The sequence below is a fragment of the Trematomus bernacchii genome, unplaced genomic scaffold (assembly GCF_902827165.1).
Source record: "Trematomus bernacchii unplaced genomic scaffold, fTreBer1.1, whole genome shotgun sequence".
Taxonomy (NCBI): domain Eukaryota; kingdom Metazoa; phylum Chordata; class Actinopteri; order Perciformes; family Nototheniidae; genus Trematomus; species Trematomus bernacchii.
Window position 1 is genome coordinate 10,001 of NW_022987415.1, and position 13,900 is coordinate 23,900.

General features: G+C 47.7%; 1 protein-coding gene across 1 annotated transcript in view; it reads left to right on the forward strand.

Moving 5' to 3' along the window:
- The window catches only part of LOC117489907 (ankyrin repeat and fibronectin type-III domain-containing protein 1-like), a gene marked incomplete at its 3' end in the record, with an annotated part of 20,512 nt that extends 7,665 nt beyond the window's left edge, over positions 1–12,847 (forward strand). The window contains exons 3-5 of the mRNA XM_034139490.1: positions 1,546–1,741; positions 6,841–7,051; positions 12,653–12,847. Coding sequence (XP_033995381.1) covers positions 1,562–1,741; positions 6,841–7,051; positions 12,653–12,847 — 586 coding nt within the window. The remainder of the gene's footprint in view (positions 1–1,545; positions 1,742–6,840; positions 7,052–12,652) is intronic.
- Between the last annotated feature and the right edge of the window lie 1,053 nt (positions 12,848–13,900).

The following is a 13,900-nucleotide window of genomic DNA, read 5'->3' on the forward strand; positions in this document are numbered from 1 at the left end:
TGTTAAATTTTACATTTTTTATTGTAATTCTTTTAGTTTTTAGTTCTTTGTGTTTTATTTTAAGTATTATTTTTAAAATATATATTTTTGTTTTTAAAATTATTTGTACTCTCTTTATGTCTGCACCGACCGAGACACCACGTTGAATCCCTTGTGTTTGAAAACGTTCTGGAAACAATCCGAATTCCAGTTTCCTGCTTCGTTAATACCGATCAAATGTTATAATCAACATCAGATCTGTGGCTGTGTGTAAAGTCTTTAACAATACATTCATACTAAATGATCATATAGCTCCTGTTAGCAGCAGGCAGTGGCTGTACGATCAGAGCCTCCCTTCACTTCTGAGACTCTATTATAATACCAGCTCCCCCCACAGACTCTGGGTCAGTTCAGCTTTATTTCATCCACATGTTTCTCCGCCTAAAGGCCCGGACACACCGGGATGAGCGTCCTGTCGCCCTACTCAGATTGGTGTGTCCCGCACCGTGGTTTCTTTTCAGCCGTGCCGACACCTTCAGGCTGTCGGCCAAAGAAATCACTCTGATTGGCTGTTCAGTTTAGCGAATCAGTGCATGAGAAGTGAAGAAGACACACGGGGTGTTTCTCAATGTCGGGTAAAGCTGCTTCAGAGCCACTATTTCAAGCATGCTACGTCATCGAGTGCCGCCGAAGTACTGTTCCAATCTCCAGCATACTTGGAAATCTACCGAGCCCGGCGTACTCCGTTTGGAGAAATATAGAGTCTGCACATGAGTAGACTCCGCGGTCTTAAAATCCCCACAATGCTTTGCGCACGGACCAATTTCCCCAAATCTGTGGCGGAAGATGTTAGAGGCGGGGCCTCTCATATGACGCACACCTGCACACTTGCTAGCCTGTTCCACTCTTTGTTTTCCGAATGCCAGGAAGTATTCTTGACTCGCTTCTGAAGCAAGATGCTCGGCAGACATGTGCTACCAAGCAAGCGTACTCGCCATTGAGAAACACCCACAGACGGTTATTATTTTTCATTTTCCAGTACCGCACTAGATATGTTTTAGATTATAAGTCGTGATGTGAAACAGTCTGTGATAGACGAGAGTGAAAATGGAACGCACGCTATTTGTTGTTTGTATATATCACGCAGTCTGTCTTCTGGTTCCTCTTTTGAATTAAGAATACACACTACCGCCGCCTGCTGGTAAGGAGAGTTATTGCCACTCACGCATGCGCAGTTCGTACGTGCTACTTGGCCGTCGGCTGAAGTCTTTGCGGTGTGCTCCAGAGCGACACATGGCCAAGACGCAGAGACGTGTTCTTTGGTGTCAGTTTGGTGTGTCAGGGCCTTTACACTGGCTGCAGCCGACGGGGCGTTCAGGAGCCGCGGGAAAAAACAGATTTCTGTCTCCATGAGAGGCTGTGGAGGAGTTCTGGTTCTCCCAGTCGATCCAGTCAGAGAGGTTTTAAAACCTGGGGACTGTTCCTGCTTCCTCTCATCTGTTCTGATAACATAACCTCAGTGTTTTTATACTATAGGTGACCTCTAACCCCCCCCCCCCTCCTCAGAAGCCTCCCGGTCACGATGACTCAGCAGATGCAGAACCTGCAGCTGACTCAGAGCAGGAAGTGCCCCGGAGGCCCCGCCTCCCCCAGCGCCGCCAAGCGCCTCTACAGGAACCTGTCGGAGAAGCTGAGAGGAAGCACCGCGTCCTTCGAGGACACCTACTTCTTCGGGAAGACTGACCGCCTACGAAAAGCCTCGGTGAGTCACTGCATCGATCTGACTGTGGGGAATCAGAACAGATATAAATACACCAGAGATAGTTCCTATCAAGCAAACACACTGAGATCAGCTGAGGAAGAGAAACTGTTCACTTCTCACTCAAAACAGAGAGACTCCTTTTGTAACCAGCAGAGAGGATGCTGGCCTCTCCAGGTCATCTTCAGATCAAGTTCATCTGTTGCCATCAGGGTGTAGATATTCTGGACCTGCTCTTAAGACACATCGCTTTTCAAAACCATTCATCCCCTCTGCACTCTAACTTTTACATTCTTGAATTTTTTTTTTAACTTGATTATTTATTTATTTATTTATTTATTTATTTATGTATTTATTTATTTATTTATTTATTTATTTATGTATTTATGTATTTGCCTATTTATTTATTTATTTATTGTGATGCTATGAACTATTTATGGTGTAAATGTGAATGATCCACATCCAGGTGTGCTTTCCTCCTGTATCTTCCTGCCTGTGTTCATCAGCTGCTCATAACCAATCGCCCCTTGCAGGATCAATACAGTTGTTGATTGATTGATAGTTCAAAGGAGTAGAAAGTTTTCCGTCTTGGTTCAGATTTGTTGTTTGCAACTAAACCCGTGGTGCAAAACCTTATACCTTTATTACCCTAATTGATGACACTTTATTGGCGTATCAATAGTGCAGGAATTGCATCAATAAAGTGGAAAATGAATCAATCGATGTGTGGAAAGTAAAATATATGGATCGTGTGGAAAAGGTTTATCAGATGTATCAGTGCAGGAAAATCTATCAATAATACAATTCATGGCATTTATTTTAGCGCTTTTCCAAGTGCTTTACATATGACATATATCAGACATGTGATACAACCCCCACAGGAGAAATGAAGGGTGAAGTGTATTGCTCAAGGGCACAACGGCATGCTGACTGCAGTGACGATCAGTTAGGGATTGAACCGGTGCTTCCCTTGTTCCCTTATCTGAGAATCAGCGCTCTCAACCCACTGCGCCACGGCAACATTTTTGACCATTAGTGAAATCAAATCTATTAAGAGGGCGGAAAATGAATCAATAACTGTTTCAATAGATGTATCAATGGTGGAAAAATGTAATATCTAGATATCTACTGTCGTGATAGATATTGATGAGACTCTTTCCAACATGACCTCAGTTTGATTCTCACTCCGTCTGCAGCTCCGTCGCGTGCTGTTCTTCCTGGAGGATAGGCAGTAGTAAACAGCTGGGGGTGAACCCTGTGTTGGGGGTGAACCCTGTGTTGGGGGTGAACCCTGTGCTGGGGGTGAACCCTGTGTTGGGGGTGAACCCTGTGCTGGGGGTGAACCCTGTGTTGGGGGTGAACCCTGTGCTGGGGGTGAACCCTGTGTTGGGGGTGAACCCTGTGCTGGGGGTGAACCCTGTGTTGGGGGTGAACCCTGTGCTGGGGGTGAACCCTGTGCTGGGGGTGAACCCTGTGTTGGGGGTGAACCCTGTGTTGGGGGTGAACCCTGTGCTGGGGGTGAACCCTGTGTTGGGGGTGAACCCTGTGCTGGGGGTGAACCCTGTGTTGGGGGTGAACCCTGTGCTGGGGTGAACCCGGTGTTGGGGTGAACCCTGTGCTGGGGGTGTGAACCCTGTGTTGGGGGTGACCCTGTGCTGGGGGTGAACCCTGTGTTGGGGGTGAACCCTGTGTTGGGGTGAACCCTGTGCTGGGGGTGAACCCTGTGTTGGGGGTGAACCCTGTGTTGTGTTGGGGGTGAACCCTGTGTTGGGGGTGAACCCTGTGTTGGGGGTGAACCTGTGCTGGGGGTGAACCCTGTGTTGGGGGTGAACCCTGTGCTGGGGGTGAACCCTGTGTTGGGGGTGAACCCTGTGTTGGGGGTGAACCCTGTGTTGGGGGTGAACCCTGTGCTGGGGGTGAACCCTGTGTTGGGGGTGAACCCTGTGTTGTGTTGGGGGTGAACCCTGTGCTGGGGGTGAACCCTGTGTTGGGGGTGAACCCTGTGTTGGGGGTGAACCCTGTGTTGGGGGTGAACCCTGTGCTGCGGGTGAACCCTGTGTTGGGGGTGAACCCTGTGTTGGGGGTGAACCCTGTGCTGGGGGTGAACCCTGTGCTGGGGGTGAACCCTGTGCCTGTGTTGGGGGTGAACCCTGTGTTGGGGGTGAACCCTGTGCTGGGGGTGAACCCTGTGTTGGGGGTGAACCCTGTGCTGGGGGTGAACCCTGTGCTGGGGGTGAACCCTGTGCTGGGGGTGAACCCTGTGTCAGCACGGAGATCAATGAAGATCTGCTTTCAATAATCCAGTTAACATCCTGAACCCTTTATTAGATCTCTGACCCTCCAGCGCCTCCAGCTGCTTCCCTTCACTTTCTACTGAGAGTTATTCTGCTTTCATTTAACGGCTCGCTGTAGTTTCTATTTCACCCTCTCACTCTTCATCTCTCACTCTTCCTCTCTCACTCTTCCTCTCTCACTCTTCCTCTCTCACTCTTCCTCTCTCACTCTTCATCACTCTTCATCACCTCCTCCCTGCTAAGATTCATCATGGCTGACATTTGAGAGGAAAGGGGGGAAATCTGTGAGGGACTCGATGAGTGAGGGACTCGATGAGTGAGGGACTAGATGAGTGAGGGACTCGATGAGTGAGGGACTCGATGAGTGAGGGACTCGATGAGTGAGGGACTAGATGAGTGAGGGACTCGATGAGAGAGGGACTAGATGAGTGAGGGACTTGATGAGAGAGGGACTCGATGAGTGAGGGACTTGATGAGTGAGAGACTCGATGAGTGAGAAACTCGATGAGTGAGGGACTAGATGAGTGAGAGACTCGATGAGTGAGGGACTCGATGAGTGAGGGACTCGATGAGTGAGGGACTCGACGAGTGAGGGACTAGATGAGTGAGAGACTCGATGAGTGAGGGACTCGATGAGTGAGGGACTCGATGAGTGAGAGACTCGATGAGTGAGGGACTAGATGAGTGAGAGACTCGATGACTGAGAGACTGGATGAGTGAGGGACTCGATGAGTGAGAGACTAGATGAGTGAGGGACTCGATGAGTGAGGGACTCGATGAGTGAGGGACTCGATGAGTGAGAGACTCGATGAGTGAGGGACTAGATGAGTGAGAGACTCGATGACTGAGAGACTGGATGAGTGAGGGACTCGATGAGTGAGGGACTCGATGAGAGAGGGACTCGATGAGTGAGGGACTCGATGAGTGAGGGACTCGATGAGAGAGGGACTCGATGAGTGAGGGACTCGATGAGTGAGGGACTCGATGAGTGAGGGACTCGATGAGTGAGGGACTCGATGAGTGAGGGACTAGATGAGAGAGGGACTCGATGAGTGAGGGACTCGATGAGTGAGGGACTCGATGAGTGAGGGACTCGATGAGTGAGGGACTCGATGAGAGAGGGACTCGACGAGTGAGGGACTAGATGAGAGAGGGACTCGACGAGAGAGGGACTCGACGAGTGAGGGACTCGACGAGTGAGGGACTCGACGAGTGAGGGACTCGACGAGTGAGGGACTAGATGAGAGAGGGACTCGACGAGTGAGGGACTAGACGAGTGAGGGACTCGACGAGTGAGGGACTCGACGAGTGAGGGACTCGACGAGTGAGAGACTAGACGAGAGAGGGACTCGACGAGTGAGGGACTCGACGAGTGAGAGACTCGACGAGTGAGGGACTCGACGAGAGAGGGACTCGACGAGTGAGGGACTCGACGAGGGAGGGACTAGATGAGAGAGGGACTGAGTGAGGGACTTGACGAGTGAGGGACTCGACTCGATGAGTGAGGGACTCGATGAGAGAGGGACTCGATGAGTGAGGGGCTAGATGAGAGAGGGACTAGATGAGAGAGGGACTCGATGAGAGAGGGACTCGATGAGAGAGGGACTCGATGAGAGAGGGACTGAGTGAGGGACTCGACGAGTGAGGGACTCGACGAGTGAGGGACTCGACGAGTGAGGGACTCGACGAGAGAGGGACTCGATGAGTGAGGGACTAGATGAGAGAGGGACTAGATGAGAGAGGGACTCGATGAGAGAGGGACTCGATGAGTGAGGGACTCGATGAGTGAGGGACTAGATGAGAGAGGGACTAGATGAGAGAGGGACTCGATGAGAGAGGGACTCGATGAGTGAGGGATTCGATGAGTGAGGGATTCGATGAGTGAGGGACTCGATAAGAGAGGGACTCGATGAGTGAGGGACTCAATGAGTGAGGGACTCAATGAGTGAGAGACTAGATGAGTGAGGGACTCGATGAGTGAGGGATTCGATGAGTGAGGGACTCGATAAGAGAGGGACTCGATGAGTGAGGGACTCGATGAGAGAGGGACTCGATGAGAGAGGGACTCGATGAGAGAGGGACTCGATGAGTGAGGGACTCAATGAGTGAGGGACTCGATGAGTGAGAGACTAGATGAGAGAGGGACTCGATGAGAGAGGGACTCGATGAGTGAGGGACTCGATGAGAGAGGGACTCGATGAGTGAGGGACTCGATGAGAGAGGGACTCGATGAGTGAGGGACTCGATGAGAGAGGGACTCGATGAGTGAGGGACTCGATGAGCGAGGGACTGAGTGAGGGACTCGATGAGAGAGGGACTCGATGAGTGAGGGACTCGATGAGTGAGGGACTCGATGAGAGAGGGACTCGATGAGAGAGGGACTCGACGAGAGAGGGACTCGACGAGTGAGGGACTAGATGAGAGAGGGACTAGATGAGAGAGGGACTTGATGAGAGAGGGACTCGATGAGTGAGGGACTCGATGAGGGAGACACTAGACGGTTAAATACATGTTAAAAGTGTAAATAAATATACTTAAAATCAGGGGTTAAAGTCCTACATTTACTGATTTTTTACTTTGGGTTGTTAATTTACAACAGAAAAATCTGAAATGTATGAGAAGAAATTACTAAAATGCGTAATTTTCCGACACTAAAAGACAGCGCTTGTTTCCTGATATAATAATAAAAGACAGCGCTTGTTTTCTGATATAATAATAAAAGACAGCGCTTGTTTCCTGATATAATAATAAAAGACAGCGCTTGTTTCCTGATATAATAATAAAAGAGAGCGCTTGTTTCGGCCACAGGCGATGCAGGGCAGCGACTGTATCTTCGAGGCGGTGGAGCAGCAGGACCTGGACTCGGTGCAGCTTCTTCTCTACCAGTTCTCAGCCGAGGAGCTGGACCTGAACACCCCGAACAGCCAGGGGCTAACTCCTCTGGACATCTCCATCATGACCAACAACACGCCCATCGCCAAGCTGCTGCTGAGGGCCGGAGGCAGGGAGAGCCCCCACTGTGAGTAACATACACTATACATAATATATATATATATATAAAGAACTACAGCACGGTCACATGACTTCACGTCACCACCGCTAAGCTAAAGGCGGCTAATGTTGGGCTATAAAAGAACTACAGCACGGTCACATGACTTCACGTCACCACCGCTAAGCTAAAGGCGGCTAATGTTGGGCTATAAAGGAACTACAGCACGGTCACATGACTTCACGTCACCACCGCTAAGCTAAAGGTGGCTAATGTTGGGCTATAAAGGAACTACAGCACGGTCACATGACTTCACGTCACCACCGCTAAGCTAAAGGAGGCTAATGTTGGACTATAAAAGAACTACAGCACGGTCACATGACTTCACGTCACCACCGCTAAGCTAAAGGTGGCTAACGTTGGGCTATAAAGGAACTACAGCACGGTCACATGACTTCACGTCACCACGCTAAGCTAAAGGTGGCTAACGTTGGGCTATAAAGGAACTACAGCACGGTCACATGACTTCACGTCACCACCGCTAAGCTAAAGGAGGCTAATGTTGGGCTATAAAGGAACTACAGCACGGTCACATGACTTCACGTCTCCACCGCTAAGCTAAAGTTGGCTAATGTTGGGCTATAAAGGAACTACAGCACGGTCACATGACTTCACGTCACCACCGCTAAGCTAAAGGAGGCTAATATTGGACTATAAAGAACTACAGCACGGTCACATGACTTCACGTCACCACCGCTAAGCTAAAGGTGGCTAATGTTGGGCTATAAAGGAACTACAGCACGGTCACATGACTTCACGTCACCACCGCTAAGCTAAAGGAGGCTAATGTTGGGCTATAAAGGAACTACAGCACGGTCACATGACTTCACGTCACCACCGCTAAGCTAAAGGAGGCTAATGTTGGGCTATAAAGGAACTACAGCACGGTCACATGACTTCACGTCACCACCGCTAAGCTAAAGGTGGCTAATGTTGGGCTATAAAGGAACTACAGCACGGTCACATGACTTTGCGTCACCACCGCTAAGCTAAAGGAGGCTAATGTTGGGCTATAAAGGAACTACAGCACGGTCACATGACTTCACGTCACCACCGCTAAGCTAAAGGAGGCTAATGTTGGGCTATAAAGGAACTACAGCACGGTCACATGACTTCACGTCACCACAGCTAAGCTAAAGGAGGCTAATGTTGGGCTATAAAGGAACTACAGCACGGTCACATGACTTCACGTCACCACCGCTAAGCTAAAGGAGGCTAATGTTGGGCTATAAAGGAACTACAGCACGGTCACATGACTTCACGTCACCACAGCTAAGCTAAAGGAGGCTAATGTTGGGCTATAAAGGAACTACAGCACGGTCACATGACTTCACGTCACCACCGCTAAGCTAAAGGAGGCTAATGTTGGGCTATAAAGGAACTACAGCACGGTCACATGACTTCACGTCACCACCTCTAAGCTACAGGAGGCTAATGTTGGGCTATAAAGGAACTACAGCACGGTCACATGACTTCACGTCACCACCGCTAAGCTAAAAGTAGCTAATGTGGGGCTATAAACAGGGGTGCACATAACTGGTACGCAGGTACGCATGCGCGGCAACAATCTGAAATGCGTACCCTCACTTGTGTCACAAAGCGCATTTGCGTACCGACGTACTTGTGAAGCTTTTCCAGAAGGCGGTTAGATCACCGGACGACAGAGTCGGTCTCCGTGTGCACAGACATGCTGTTAACGTTGGTCTGTACAGCAGCACTGCGCTAAAACAGCTGATCACAACGTTCACACGCTCTGTGGTCACGAAGCTTTGTACTCCACTACCACCACCACCCCCCCCCCCCCCCCCCCCCCCCCGGTGGACATTCGCGATACAGAGGGCTTCATGGGAACTTTGAGGGGAGCCAGAAGTTGGAGTTCCAAACACTGACTCCAGGTACTCATCTGAGTACCTCACTGAGAAAGTTGTGTGCACCCCTGGCTATAAAGGAACTACAGCACGGTCACATGACTTCACGTCACCACCGCTAAGCTAAAGGTGGCTAATGTTGGGCTATAAAGGAACTACAGCACGGTCACATGACTTCACGTCACCACCACTAAGCTAAAGGTGGCTAATGTTGGGCTATAAAAGAACTACAGCACGGTCACATGACTTCACGTCACCACCGCTAAGCTAAAGGTGGCTAATGTTGGGCTATAAAGGAACTACAGCACGGTCACATGACTTCACGTCACCACCGCTAAGCTAAAGGTGGCTAATGTTGGGCTATAAAGGAACTACAGCACGGTCACATGACTTCACGTCACCACCACTAAGCTAAAGGTGGCTAATGTTGGGCTATAAAAGAACTACAGCACGGTCACATGACTTCACGTCACCACCGCTAAGCTAAAGGTGGCTAATGTTGGGCTATAAAGGAACTAAGCACGGTCACATGACTTCCGTCACCCCCGCTAAGCTAAAGGTGGCTAATGTGGGGCTATAAAGGAACTACAGCACGGTCACATGACTTCACGTCACCACCGCTAAGCTAAAGGTGGCTAATGTTGGGCTATAAAGGAACTACAGCACGGTTCACATGACTTCACGGTCACCACCGCCTAAGCTAAAGGTGGCTAATGTGTTGGGCTATAAAGACCTACAGCACGGTCACATGACTTCACGTCACCACCGCTAAGCTAAAGGTGGCTAAGTGGGCTATAAAGGAAATACAGCACGGTCACATGACTTCACGTCACCACCGCTAAGCTAAAGGTGGCTAATGTTGGGCTATATAAAGGAACTACAGCACGGTCACATGACTTCACGTCACCACCGCTAAGCTAAAGGTGGCTAATGTTGGGCTATAAAGGAACTACAGCACAGTCACATGACTTCACGTCACCACCGCTAAGCTAAAGGTGGCTAATGTTGGGCTATAAAGGAAACTACAGCACGGTCCACATGACTTCACGTCACCACCACTAAGCTCAAAGGTGGCTAATGTTGGGCTATAAAAGAACTACAGCACGGTCACATGACTTCACGTCACCACCGCTAAGCTAAAGGTGGCTAATGTTGGGCTATAAAGGAACTACAGCACGGTCACATGACTTCACGTCACCACCGCCTAAGCTAAAGGTGGCTAATGTTGGGCTATAAAGGAACTACAGCACGGTCACATGACTCACGTCACCACCCGCTAAGCTAAAGGTGGCTAATGTTGGGCTATAAAGGAACTACAGCACGGTCACATGACTTCACGTCACCACCGCTAAGCTAAAGGTGGCTAATGTTGGGCTATAAAGGAACTACAGCACGGTCACATGACTTCACGTCACCACCGCTAAGCTAAAGGTGGCTAATGTTGGGCTATAAACGTTGTTATATGATCAGAGAAATGTTCCAACATAACTCTGAAAGCAGAGCTGTGTCCTTCTACTGATCTGAGGTGATTTTAGTCTCCAACAATGAACCCAATTTCCGCCCGATGGTCTGCAGAACTTGTTGAAAAGGAGCCGAGTGACCTTCAGAAACATCATTACCTGCAGAGCGCGGCCACCTGGAGAGAAATGTCAGGAAACAAGTTTCACACAAGATAAATGTGAAGGGTCACCGAGCTGCAAACACACAAAGAAAGCCCTCTGAGAACCTTGAAAGCAATATTTTCTGGCTTTTTAAACCATTAACAGTGGAAGAAGACCAAATGAATCCATAATGGGAATAGTAGTTAGTTAAAGCCCTAAATGTGTACATTAATCAGCAGTACTTTGGGTAATTCATGAGGAATTGTAATCATTTTCTAGCACATAAAACGACAGTATTCACCGTCAGCTTCTCAAGTATTACATGTTTCTGTTTTATATCGTATTAGAGGAAACGTCTTTGGACATTTAGAAACCTTTCAGTATTTGTTTGACATTTTATTCACGTAAAAATAAGTGAATAGAAAATAAGTCCTTAACTCTACTTACTGAGAAACGTTTTATATTAAAGTTAATCATAGAAAGGTTAAACGTGTCTTTAGTGAAACTATTCAAGCTCAGGAAGGAATGAAAGTGTGTGTGTGTGTGTGTGTGTGTGTGTGGTTGTGTGTGTGTGTGTGTGTGTGTGTGGTGTGTGTGTGTGTGTGTGTGTGTGTGTGTGTGTGTGTGTGTGTGTGTGTGTGTGTGTGCATGTGCGTGTGCGTGTGTGTGTGTGACTCCCAGCTTTAACAAGGTTTGTCGTTTTAATGGTTTCACTTTTCCAATGATGCATGTAACGCCGGGGCAATTACAGCTAAGTGATTTGTTGTGCGGGGGGGGAGTGTGTGTGTGTGTGTGTGTGTGTGTGTGTGTGTGTGTGTGTGTGTGTGTGTGTGTTAATTTACGAGTCCCCTCGGTTTATATTTAGGCGTCAGTCAGACGAGAAACTAATTTACAGCCTTTTCAATTAGCAGCCGTTAGCAGCCGTTAGCAGCCGTTAGCAGCTAACGACAGGAAGTGACACCTCCACCTTCAGAATAAAGTGCAGAGAGGCAGCGTTCACCTTTAGTCATGTCGTTTAAATTAAAGGTGAGATGTGACTCTCTATAATGTCTTGGTCAACGGTCAATCTGATTGGTCAATGCAACAGTTTCATTGCTATTTGTTTTAAGCTACAAGGTTGACTCTGAAGGCCTCAGGGCAGATGCATGCTACCTAGCAACACATTCTGACTGACAATATGATTGGATAAAAGCTCCAACATTGCAACGCAGCGCGACTGAGAAAATCTATGAACTGAAGATTGTATTGTATTCCACGTGTACTTCACATGTATTCCACGTGTACTTCACATGTATTCCACGTGTACTTCACATGTATTCCACGTGTACTTCACATGTATTCCATGTGTACTTCACATGTATTCCACGTGTACTTCACATGTATTTCCTGTGTACTTCACATGTATTCCACGTGTACTTCACATGTATTTCCTGTGTACTTCACATGTATTTCCCGTGTACTTCACATGTATTTCCCGTGTACTTCACATGTATTTCCCGTGTACTTCACATGTATTTCCATGTGTACTTCACATGTATTCCACGTGTACTTCACATGTATTCCACGTGTACTTCACATGTATTTCCTGTGTACTTCACATGTATTTCCTGTGTACTTCACATGTATTTCCCGTGTACTTCACATGTATTTCCCGTGTACTTCACATGTATTTCCACGTGTACTTCACATGTATTCCACGTGTACTTCACATGTATTCCACGTGTACTTCACATGTATTTCCTGTGTACTTCACATGTATTCCACGTGTACTTCACATGTATTCCACGTGTACTTCACATGTATTCCACGTGCACTTCACATGTATTCCACGTGTACTTCACATGTAATCCACGTGTACTTCACATGTATTCCACGTGTACTTCACATGTATTCCACGTGTACTTCACATGTATTTCCCGTGTACTTCACATGTATTCCACGTGTACTTCACATGTATTTCCCGTGTACTTCACATGTATTCCACGTGTACTTCACATGTATTTCCTGTGTAACAATCCATTTGTCTCGCTGTGTCTTTGTCTGTTTTATTTCATTCTTCCAGCATTGCCTCACCTCTCTGTTTCCTGTGTGTGTGTTTGCAGTTGTGAGCGTGGAGGCTCGGGAGGCTCTGATTGGCTCCCTGGTGCAGGAGGCGGAGCTCCGAGCAGCTGATCTGTCCTCTCAGGCTCAGAGGGAGGGTCTCTCTCTGGAGGCCTGTCAGAAGGACAAGACCCTCAAAGCCTGGGAGTGGAGGAGCAAACTGTACCGCCGCATGAGGGCCGGATTCCTGCACGCACGTCAGTACATCTATTATATTATTATATTATAATTTATTTTATATTTATTATATTGTATTTTATTTTATTATATTTTATTGCGTACGTGTGTGCATGTGTGTGTGTGCATGTGTGTGTGTGTGCGACACCTGACCTCTGATCTGCAGGTTAGTTATTGAAGTGAGTTGCAGCTATAAAACCTGTTCTAGTTGGAAAGTCCATCAAACAACGAGACGAGAAGAAACAGAAATATGCAAAGTGACACAAAAACAGAAAACAAGATGCAAAGTGAGACATAAATGATGCCAAACGAGATGCATTATCACAACCTCAAAAAGTCAAAAAGTCCAGAAAATAAGACACAACACGAGATGCAACACGAGAGGCATCATGCATGAAAACCAGCCACTAAAAACATTATTAAAGGGGACCTATCATGCAAAATGCACTTTTGTACGTCTTTTCTACATGAATATGTGTCCCCGGTGTTCCAGGGAACTCACCAAGTGTCAGAAAACACAACCCTCTCTATTTTCCTCCATACCCAAATCTCTAAAAAAGGGGCTGCAACGGATCTGATAAAAACTGATCCAGATTTGAACACTGTCCTGACGTCAGGACGGTGGCGCTACGGCTATTGGGCCAACTCCACCAATCAGGAGGAGACAGCCACGGCCATTGCCGTTCTAAAGCGCTGGAGACGCTGTAGTACATATGCCAGGCCTGTAGGTGGTGCTGTTCTCACAGAATCTGCCCTTGCTAAAACAGAGCTAGAAAATGTCAAATTGAGCAAAATGAGGCATGGCTAAAATGCATGATCTGTTTGGTATTTTGAAAAAAATAAAGTATAAATATGCCTTATATAGGTATGGTCCTACACTATATTATTATAATATAGCATGATAGGTCCACTTTAAAATAACTCCCAAGAGACAAAGAGAGAGCAAAACCAAATGCAAGATGACACCAGAGAGACGGTTAAAGATGCAAGAAATAAATCAATATAATGAGATTCTGTGTTAGAGAGAGCTGGACATCAGGTCAGATCTCAGGTAGTGATTATAATAATACTGT